The sequence below is a fragment of the Canis lupus genome, chromosome 1, assembly GCF_003254725.2.
Source record: "Canis lupus dingo isolate Sandy chromosome 1, ASM325472v2, whole genome shotgun sequence".
In the NCBI taxonomy this organism is placed as follows: Eukaryota; Metazoa; Chordata; class Mammalia; order Carnivora; family Canidae; genus Canis; species Canis lupus.
The window spans coordinates 95578416-95589805 of record NC_064243.1 but is presented as its reverse complement, the minus strand read 5'-3'; the positions used below and the strand labels follow the sequence as shown (position 1 = coordinate 95589805).

Genomic DNA, 11390 nt, shown 5'->3' with positions numbered 1-11390 from the left:
GAGATTTTTTTTCAATTAATACAGTAAATGTATTTGTTCTTCTTTATTATTTCCTTAATAACATTTTCCCCTCTAGCTCACTTTGCTTGTAAGAATAAAGCATATAATACACATAACGTATAAAATATGTGCTAATTGCAGGTTTATGTGATCGGGAAGGCTTTTGGTCCACGGTAGGCTATTACTGGTCAGGTTTGGGGAATCAGAAGTTATATGCAGATATCCAACTGCACGGGGAGGGGAGGGGCTCCTAATTTCTCCCTCCCCCCCAATACTATATTATGAAAGAAGAGAAAAGGAAATTAGGAAGATAACATAAAAATAAACCCAAAGAAAGATGAAGAAAGGGAATAAAGGCAAGGACACACACTAATGAAACAGAAAACAAATACCCTGAAGAGATGAGTGATTTGACTCTGGTCCTTTGAGATGGGTAAAGTCTGAACCAGAGGGATCCATGAGAAAGTCCTCCTGGAGAATTTGTTGCTGAGATTTGTCTCCAGGGCGAGAGGCCAATCCACGTGGTCCCTTTGATGGAACTTTCTTAACTCTGCAGATTTTCTGGCCCATGCTCCTGCCTCCCCTTGGGCTCTGCCAGTGGGATCGTGTTGGCTGGGGCCCTGTGCAGGCTTCGGGTTACTGTTTTCTAAGAGTGGCCCTGGACCAGTAGCTTTGGCACACCTGGTGGAGGAGGGGCTGTCAGAAATGCAGAGTCTCAGGTCCCGCCTCAGACTTCCTGATTCAAAATCCACCTCGGAGCAAGAGCCTCAGAACATCCCACTAAAGTCTGAGGGATGGTAGCCTGGAGAGATCACCAGAGAGGATGCTCAGTCTCACTCTCCAGCCCACGAAGACCTGGTGCTCGTGCTCCTCCCTGGCCCCCCACTTACTGTTCCCCATCTCCTTACAGCACTGGAAGATGGAGGTGTTTCCACATTTCCTCATTCTCTTCTCATGGATGAGCTGGCCAAGCCCCCCTGTTGTCCACCCTGCTCAGTGTCCTCCCTTGGTAGTGCTTGGCCCTCTGGCATAGACACCCTCAATCTGTAGGGCGGGTGAGTTACCTTAACACTGACCACGTCATCCCTGGAGGCAAGGTGGGGGAGGCACATCCAGCTCTGAGGTGAAGAAGCAGAAACATTGAAAAGGAAGTTGAAAGGGGAAGAGAGAAACCAGGTCACACAGCTCCCAGGCCAGGCTGCCAATCGCCCCTCGCAAGACGGCTGTGCCAGCTCAGCTTGCTGGCTTCTCATCCCATCATCCTGGGCAAACTCAGTGGAAAAACCATCTGAATGTGCCCCTCAGTGTGGGATAAAGGATGGCTCCCTTTAAAAACCCGTCGATTCCTCTGTCCTTTGCAAGTTCATCCCGGGGAGCCTGACCCCCTCGGCGGGTGGATTTGCGCGGTTGTGGGAGAGCCACCTCCTCCTCCCACCTTGCGCTCAACGGTTATTGTCAGAGCCCAAAGGCAAGAGTGCATCTTCTTCCTGGAGTCTTACGGATTCCCGCAGGTTCCATCAGGGACTCCATCCCCCATAGACATGCCATCCCCATGGGGTGTTCAGCGAGGAAGGCCAGAGCGTCCACGCGGCCTGCCCAGGAGAGGTCACATTCAAGGTCACTCCTACCAGAATGCTCCCTTTCGGAGCTAAGCCTCCGTGGCAGTGCCTGGCAACACAGGAGCTGATGGCTTGCCCTCCGATGGACTATTCACTGCAAGATGGGCCATCACCCTGGAGGTTACAGTTTTTCTCCAAAACCATGGTTGTAAAAAGATTCATATAAACTTTTATTTCCCGTCTTTGGAAATCTCATGCTAAACAAAGCAGGTAAGTTCTCCCAGCTAAGTAATCGGGCGGCTCGCTGGTGCTCGGAAAAGTTTAGCTGCGGAAGTGGAGGGAATAACGATGTACAGTCTTCCCTCAGACTCCTCCCAGTTTCAAATCCAAACGTCTGTAAGTCCCTAAACAGAAACATCTTCGCTCCTATGGGTCATCTCTGTCACCAGGGGTATGGTTGGCTCACAGAGTCTGTGGAAAAGACGGAGACCACGGTGTGACCAGGTGACAACGGTGTGATCATGGGGCCTCGGGGGCTGGGGGGACCCCATCACACACCTGCCACACTGAGCATGTGGAAACGTCACTTCAAGTAGCCACTGTGTCCCAAGCAGCTCCCGTCCTGCTAGAACCGGGGGAGGCTCTCCTGAGAAGCTGATCTGCCCTTTTTACACTTGGCTTATGTTTATAAAGGAATGGGATTGCAAAATTTCCCTGAGATGGGGTCTTGTGACCTTTTAAAGTGCCACAATGGCAATTTGAGCACTTGTGTGAGTTATTTTCAATACTTCCTACAGCTTAATAGAAACCAAACATTTACAAATAATAAGGCCACGGAGGCTAACTGAAATGGCCTGTTTCTTTTCATGAGCCTGGGATCTAGCCAGCTTCATGCTATTTTTATCTTGGTTTACTGCTGTGAGTTATCATTTTCGCTGCTACCAATTTTTGTGTACTCAACTATGATTAATAAAAGGGAAGAATTTATTTGTTTTTCTCTAATGAAAGTGATCGAGTTGGTAGATGCAATCTTTTAACTCCTGAAGTCCATGGGTAGAAATATTACTTCAGGGCTCGTCGGTGGTCAGATAGAGCTGCTGGCCAAGCCACTGCCCTTCCCTGGCCATTCAGCCATCACAGTGTCCGCACCCAGAGAAGAACCGTGTCAGATCGGGGTGTGGCCGAGTCACACACCTGCTCCCACACAGTCGAAGCACACGTTCTGGTGAAACCTCAAGGCACAGACTACTATGCATGTTTTTCTTATGTTTGCACATAGATACGGGTGAGGAGTTTCTTTTTTCACTGTGGCCTTCATAACTCGGATTCCAGAACCTAAGAAAGATAAATGCAGAAAATTAACCATTAGATGATCCAACTTTATGGCCAGTGGTGCAAAGGTCCTAAGCATATATTATTAAATCCAACACATTTATTGAAATATAACAAACCATAATCAAGCAACTTTATTCTAGGTAAGTTTTTTTTTCATATTTTATTTCAGAGAGAGAGTACGAGCTAGGGGAAGGGGTAGAGGGAGAAGCAGACTCCCCGCTGAGCAGAGAGCCCAACGTAGGGCTCCATCCCAGGACCCTGGGATCATGATCTGAGCCGAAGGCAGACGCTTAACCAACTGAGCCACCCAGGCCCCCTGACCTTGGTAATTTCTACAAATATGATTTATTTTATAAGTTTATCACAATTTTTAAAAAAAATATGACATATCTATGGAAATCAAGAGACATTTTGCAAAATTCGACACCATGACTTTTTTTAAGGAACATTTTAATACACTATGAATGGAAATGTCCTTAATAAAGAGTATTTATCAAAATCAAAGACCAACTGTGTACTTCATGATAAAACAAGTAACCATACCTATGTATTTTACAGCCTTTTCAGGGCCCTTGCAACTTTAAGTTTTTTTTTTTTTTTTTAATATCTTAACTTCAGTGTTTCTCAGATATACTTGATAAGAACAATTCAAAAGGAACCACCATCCCGCCTCAAAATGCGAATCTGCACAGTGGGACCTGGGTGTGTGGTTGTCGAAAGAAGGCCCAGGTGAGTCTTACCATTTGGAGAAACACTATCACAGCCTCTGGTGCCATGTCAGCCCATTTATCTTCATAACATCCACTTTGTTCTCTTCTCCCACAGTGGAAAGTCTTATCATGACACTTCTCAACCTCTTCCCTGAGTTCAATCACACCGCTATGTCATCTTCAAAGGTTCCAGTTTCTAATCTCTAGTCATTCTTATCACATTGAACAGTCATGACTTTTGCAAACGTTAGCTGAGCATATTTTGGGGATTGGAAATCCCTCTTTAAGTTTGCAGGCCTGTGAACTTACACATGAAAGCAATGGTTTGCCTCAAGATTGCTGGGAAGCTCAGATGTCCATGGGTCATAGGCTATGGGACTTTCAATCCTCCCTCCTACTCCCCTATCTCTTCAGTAAATCGCACATCCTGGGAACATTGTGTCTGGTATAGTATAGGTTTGGTTTCCCTCCTTCTACAGCTGAAGTACAATAGATTCCCTGTTTGCTGAGAGTTTTTACCATGAAAGACCATCAAATTTTATCAAATGCTTTTCTGCAGCTACTGAGATGATTATATTTTTTTGCCTTTTTCCTGTTAATGTGGTAAATTATAGATTGATTTTTTTCAAGTTTTTATTTAAATTCTGGTTTGTTAACATCTGTGGTAAAATTGGTTTCAGAAGTAGAATTTAGTGATTCAACACTTACATAAAATACCCAGTGCTCATTACACCACATGCCCTCCTTAATGCCCATCACCCAGTTACCCCATCTCCCCACCCCCCTCACCTCTAGCAACCCTGTTTGTTTCCTAGAGTTAAGAGAGTACAGTCTGTTTCTCTCTCTCTTTTTTTTCCTTCCCCTATGTCATTTGTTTTGTTTCTTAAATTCCACATATGAGTGCAATCATATAGTATTTGTCTTTCTCTGCTTGACTTATTTCACTTAGCATAATACCATCTAGTGCTGTCTGTGTTGTTGCAAATGGCAAGATTTTATTCTTGGCTGAGTAATATTCCATTGTGTGTATATACCACATCTTCTTTATCCGGTCAGCAGTTAATGGACATTTGGGCTTTTCCCATAGTTTGACTATTATTGATAATGCTGCTATACACATTGGGGTGCATATGCTCCTTCGAATTTGTATTTTTGTATCTTTTGGATAAGTACCTACTACTGCAATTGCTGGGTTGTAGGGTAGACTTCCTCAAGATAAAAAGCTTCTGCACAATGAGAGAAACAATCAACAAAACTAAAAGGCAATCTATGGAACGGGAGAATATAGTTGCAAATGACATATGTGGTAAAGGTTTAGCATCCAAAATCTATAAAGAACTTATCACACTCAACACCTCCCAGAAAATAATCCACTTGAGACATGTGCAGGAGAGGGACGCCTGGGTGGTTCACCGGTTTAGAGTCTGCATTCAGCTCAGAGCATGATCCTGGGGTCCTGGGATCGAGTCTTGCTTCGAGCTCCCTGCAGGGAGACTGCTTCTCCCTCTGCCTATGTCTCTGCCTCTCTGTCTGTGTCTTTCATGAATAAACAAATAAAACTTTTTAAAAAAAATGTGCAGAAGACACGGAGAGAAATTTTTCCCAAAGAAGACATCCAGATGGCCAATAGGCACATGAAAAGATGCTCAACATCACTCATCATCAGGGAAATACAGATCAAAACTACAATGAGACCCCCACCTCCCACCTGTCAGAATGGCTAAAATCAACAACACAGGAGACAACAGGTGTTGGTGAGAACGTGGAGAAAGGGGAGCCCTTTTGCCCTGTTGGTGTGAATATATGGATTAATTTTTAAAATATTAAACCTACCTTAAGTTTCTGAGAGAACTCCAATTTAGTCAAGATGTGTCATCCTGTTTATAAATATCTGGGTTTGGTTTGCTAATATTCTTGCCAAGGACTTTTATGTCTTTGCTCATGAGGGATGTTGATGTCAATAATTTTCTTGCAATGTCTTTGTTTAGTTTTGTGTCAAGGGTATTTGACCTCATAAAATGAAGTCATCCCCCCTTCTGGAAGTATTCCCTCTGCTGTGTTTTCTGGAGGAAATAATCTTTAGATTCTAGAAGGTGCCATTTCTCTTCAGGTTGGATGAGAACTTCTTGAGTTCTTCTTAAAATGCAGTTCTGCCAAAGATGAATATTTCTCTCTAAAATGTCATTTTTATTTTTGAAGACGTATCAGTCGAGGTTTAGCTGGAGAAGCAGAGCCAGTTCTTTTGAAAGCTTCTCTCTTTACTGATGCTGGGACACAGGAGACTGGTGGCTACATCAGGAAAGGGAGAGCCAAGGGACCCACCCCCGCTGAGGAAGATATGCCTAACCTAATGATGCTTTCTCCCTGCATCCCCACATCAACGAAAATTAATTCATTCCCATGTTTTTCCCCCATGATTTGCTTCTTTGTATTCATCACTGATTAATTCATTGCACACTCCTGAGCGGGTCCCCCGGAGGTGCTCCCTAGCATGGACTTCCCAGTGAGAGTCTGTGTTTCAGACATTCCACTGTTCTAGCTCACTCTCCCTGTAAGCAAGGGAACCATCCTGGCTAGCCTAACATTTTAGCATATATACAATAATACTCTGTCCCTTAGGCAGGATTTCAAACCTGGAAGCAATATGAAATCTCTGCCAGGCTCTGTTTACCCTGTTTGGCCTACTGAATTAGTGGAGCAAGAAAGAGACAAAAATATGGCACCATAATGTAACGTTCACTGATAATCCTGTGGGGAAAAAAGGCCCCCAAAATTTGGAAAGGAAACCAGGGTACAAATTCCCTCCTGTGGTGTTCAGAGGCCTGAGATACTTACAGGCGAAATACACAGCTATCTTATTTCTTAGCCTGTCATTCAGCGAGGGGTGGGAGCATCCCCTTCTGGTACATAAGCCAGTAATATACCCAGATCTTTCCTTTCTGTACCCTTACTCAATAATTCTTATCAACCTTCTTTCATGAGCCTCAAACCCTTCCTTCAAAGAAAAGGAATATAGCTCTTTGACTTGGGAAGATCCATAACTTTCTTTTTTCCATGGAAGAATACAGAGCAAGAATCAGCTGCCCACTTGAACTCCTTCTTTTATTCCTTTGCAGCCCTCAATTTGGTCTTTTTGGTTTTTCCCAACAATGCCTGCATCAGTGAGCTGTGCACAAGAAGTAAGCGCCGAGGCCTCCTTCTTTCCAAGAGGTGGTCTCATAGCCTTGTCACCTGTCTACCAAGGCTTTGTCTGGCCCTGGGCCCGGGTGGGCCTCCCTGGAGGTCCTCTCCATCAAATCTTGTGCTCATTCACCAACCAACCCAACAGTTACAAACCCGAGACTGGCACATATAGGGTGAAGTGTGTACAGCAATATCTCATATCCAGAATCCACAAGAAATGATTATCATATTATATAAATAAGTATATATTTATCATAAATATAAATGTATTAGATAAAATAAATTTTATTTTAAAATGCAAGCATTTTGGATGAAAGAAACCTGCAATTATCATACACATTTACCTGCCTTTTCAGATAGCCCATGGGCCTGAATTTAACCTTTTCTTGGTGATCCAAATGGTGTGGTCATCTGAAACCATCATATCTCCTGGTATTTACACCATTACGTCTTTCCTTCCCCGGCAATTTAGTGCCCTTGTGACTCACCCTAACCAAGTGACTGTAGTGACGCTCTGCTAGGCCTGATCCTTAGGAAGTCCTGGCAGCTTGCACTTAGGGCTCTGAGGGAAGTCTGCAGTCTCACACCCCAAGACCACTGCGCTGTGGAAAGCCCACCCTCGCCACAATGGAAGGCTGCCAGAGCAGGACTGAGATCCACAGCCAGCCCCAACAGGCCATCCTGGGAGCAGATCTTCCAGACTCTATTCAGGCTGTCCTTCATGTAACGCAGAGGAGAGAAAAGCTGTTCCCAGCTAGCCCTGCCCAGATTGCAGAATCAAGAACAAATCAATGGCATTGATCTGGAAGTCCCTGGATACAGTGGTGGATAATGGAAACCCGGCTTATCGGGATGGTGGCTGTGGAGCTGGGATTGGGCCAACCCCAGAGGGAGCGCTGGGATGTTCAGATGACAGTGGGGGCAAGTTCTTGGGATTTACTCCCTGTGGTTTTTCTCTTCTGGCTTTATTAGGGGGTCAGCTGCGACTTCTTGCTGAGGCCTAACTGCTGTCCTGCCACAAGGGCCCTCGAATCTTCAGGAGAGCTGATAACCGGGCTTGACAGAGGGGGACAGGTGAACACACGCAGCACAGTGGGGACAGTGATCGCGGGTGTTGACACATGTGGGGCAAAAGCATAAACAGCCTTAAAAAGACCCTTCAGACATTAAGTGCTCCTGGTAAACAGCAGAATGTCATGAACAAGCCATTAAACACCTGCACCCTGGCTACTTAATGTGATAAGCAAGACGAGAAAAGACCGGCTAATAAAATTTATTCCAGGTAACGTACAGTTAAGAATAATAAACAAAATGCTTAGGCATGAATTTTATGAAGTCCTCAGTAAATGATTAGGTATAATTTTGCATAGTTAGAAGCTCGAGGGCTTTCTTCACCTTCATGATCTCTTTCTGTCTTTGGGAGAGTTTTCATTAGAACATGCTTATTGGTTTATTAGTCTAAATAACTATGCTTTGGTGGGAGGTGCTGGCAACATGCTGATGGAAATGACATCCCCCGTGGGTCATCCTGTGGGCTTTACCTGGAATCCTCTGGAATTTCAGCCCTCAATTTTGATGAGAACATCACCTATGAAAATTGTTATTCTCTATGCCAAACATTCCATCATCATCAGGATTTAATAACTTAATGGTTTCATAAGGTGAATTTTGAGATCATTCCTTGATTTCTCCACCCATATGCAAGTGGCCCATTAGAAATAAGTAGAGTTAAAAAAAAAAGTATAGTTGACCCTTGAAGAACAGGGGTTTGAACTGCACAGGTTCACTTATATGTGGGTTTTGGGTTTTTTTGTTTTTTTTTTTTGTTTGTTTGTTTTACTGTAAAAAGATTTTTGTTTCCATTTGGGCCACAGCTTGGGAGAAGGCTCCAGCATGGTTAAAAAGCTGCCTAGTGGCTATGGATAAGAAGAGGTTCAGGCAAAAGCCTTGACACCAGAGGGACACCAGAAGGGTTCTTCATGGGCCGCTGGGCTCTAGCAGCTCCAGTCATGCTCAAGGGTGGGCCTAAGAGATACTTGCCCACTGGGAACCGCCAGCCTGTGGAGCTGAGTCAGGTGGTCGCCCATGTTCTTGATGAATTCCACCTCCTTATCTAGGAAGTGGGTCTCCAGGAAGTCACAGACATGGGAGTCCTCGTGGCAGGCCCCAGAGTATGCAGATACAACAGGGCTTGGTTCAGTCTTCTCCAGGACCTTAGTGGTTTCCATGACATCCAGGGTTTTACTCAATTCGTCTTGGAACCACTTCTGCACATTCTAGAAGAGGGCATCACCACCATGCTGGTTTTGCATCATCAAGAAACGCTGACCTGAGCTTTTCCCTGGCCAACTGGAGAAAGAAATGGCCCATATGCTCCAGAGCCACATCACTGAGGTCAAAATAGAACCCTAGAAGGAGATGAAGGAGGCCCAGAGGTGCATGTTGACCAGGTGGTCCTGGAAGCAGAGGATGGCTGAGAAGATGATTCCAAAGGTTTCAATTGGAAAAGATGTTGGAGGGTGGTCAGAGGCTGGAGAAGGGGCATCGCTGGGTTGTTTCTATCCAAACACTGTTGAAGTAAGAGGCAGATCCGCAGGACCTCTGGGTGCACTGTCTATATGCAGATTTTTTCCAGTACAGTACTGCGAATGTATTCCTTATGATTTTATCATTAACGTTTTCTTTTCTCCAGCTATCTTAAGATTACAGTATATAATACACATAACATACAAAGTATGTGTTAACCAACTGTTTGTGTTATCGGTAAGGTTTCCAGTCAGCAACAGATTATTAGTAATTAAGTTTTAGGGGAGTCAAAAGTTATATGTGGATTTTTGACTGCATGAAAGGTAGGCACCCTAATGGCCCATGTTATTTAAGGGTCAACTATGGATCAAAGTTTGGGTCACAGCCAGATTAGTGCTCCATGAGCTTTGGGCAATGTGGCCACAGTGGCCATGGGCTGAATGAGTTCTTCTGAAAGATGTTAACATCTCTTCCACTGTAGGCTCCATGTTTGGCATCTACACGTGGAGAAGGCGGTTGCAGTTAGGAGTCTTTCAGTTTTTTTACCCAAGTGGATGTGAAAATGTAGACTTCATTAATTTATTAAAAAAAGAGAACGTAGAACATACTCTGTGCAAGGCCCTGTCTGAGAGCCTCAAGCTCCCTTAATAGCATCTCATTCTTACTAACATCCTCCTACCAGTGATATTTTGGTGTACCCTAAGTGATAAAGATCATGTAATTCACACACATCCAACCACATTCCACAGAATAAATATGCTGAGTGGAGCTGTGTAGTCACCAGCTGGATTTCCCCCTTTCTTTCTTTTTTTTTTTTTTTTTTAAGATTGTACTTAGTTATCTGAGAGAGGAAGTGAGAGACAGAGAGAGAGAGAGCATGAGCAGGGGGAGAGGGAGAAGGAGAGGGAGAGGGAGAGGGAGAGGGAGAGGGAGAGGGAGAAGCAGACTCTCTGATGAGTAGGGAGCTCAACACAGGGCTCAATCCCAGGAACCCAGGATCATGACCTGAGCTGAAGGCAGACACTTCACCAACCGAGCCAGACCTGTGCTTCTGGGTGCCCCAGGGTTTCCCCCAATTTCTTTTAAACATCTCAAACTCTCCTTTCGGTCCCATGCCCAAGATGACCAAGAAAAGATGGAATAATGGTTGTGCCAAAAAAGGCCTCGGCCAGATGCAGCCCATCTGCTGCACCAGCTGCGCCCGTTGTGTGCCCAAGGACAAGGCCATTAAGAAGTTCGTTATTGGGAACATCGTGGAGGCCGCCACTAGCAGGGACATTTCCCAAGCGAGTGTCTTTGACGCCTACGTGCTTCCCAAGCTGTATGTGAAGCTCCATTATTGCATGAGTTGTGCCATTCGCAGCAAGGTAGTCAGGAATTGCTCTCGCGAAGCACGGAAGGACCGAACACCCCCACCCCAACTTAGACCCGCGGGTGCTGCCCCACGACTTCCACCGAAGCCCATGTAAGGAGCTAAGTCCTTAATGACTGAAGAAAAAGTGTTCTCCAGAAAAAAAAATAAATGGTGATTATACTTAAAAAAATAAAACAAAATAAAACATCTCAAACTTATAAAAAAAATTGAAATAATGGTATCATGAATACCCATTAATCTCCTTTCCAAATTCATCAATTATTAATATTTTGCTACGTCGCTCCAAAAAAAAATATTTTGCTACGTTGCTTTGTCTCTTTCTCTCATTCTGTCTCTCCTTCTCTCTCTGTCTCTGTCTTTGTCACACACACTTTTTGCTAAACCATTTGAAAATAAGCTACAGCTATTACCTACTTCAACATGCATCTCCCAAGAACAAGAATACTTGCTTATTGACCACAATACCTTTATCAACCCCCAAGTCAATATTTAATTTGAAAATAAATTTAGTAGTAAAATTTCCCTAATTGTTACAAAAATGATTTTTTTTTTTAAATTCAGGATGCTCTCAAAGATCATGCATTTTATTGGCTACCATGTCTCTCTAGTCTCCTGCAGTCTAGAATGGTCCTTCTACTTTTAGTTGCTCTATATAACCTTGGCAATTTTGAGGAGTCTAGCCTGGTGTCCTGTAGAATGCCC

At 44.2% G+C, this 11390-nt stretch overlaps 2 protein-coding genes across 2 annotated transcripts; one reads left to right on the top strand and one right to left on the bottom strand.

The window, feature by feature from the left end:
* Window positions 1-667: 667 nt before the first annotated feature.
* Window positions 668-9036, bottom strand: LOC118352860 (ferritin heavy chain-like). Its single transcript, XM_035708677.2, has 3 exons — window positions 8828-9036; window positions 2754-2894; window positions 668-2030 (listed from the first exon to the last, which is right to left on the bottom strand). Exons 1-3 carry the CDS (start codon window positions 9013-9015, stop codon window positions 1964-1966), a joined length of 396 nt encoding a protein of 131 aa, XP_035564570.1. The 5' UTR covers window positions 9016-9036; the 3' UTR covers window positions 668-1963.
* On the top strand, window positions 8926-10871 carry LOC112644842 (40S ribosomal protein S26-like). Its single transcript, XM_025423564.3, has 2 exons — window positions 8926-9280; window positions 10435-10871. Exons 1-2 carry the CDS (start codon window positions 9206-9208, stop codon window positions 10780-10782), a joined length of 423 nt encoding a protein of 140 aa, XP_025279349.1. The 5' UTR covers window positions 8926-9205; the 3' UTR covers window positions 10783-10871.
* Window positions 10872-11390: the final 519 nt, after the last annotated feature.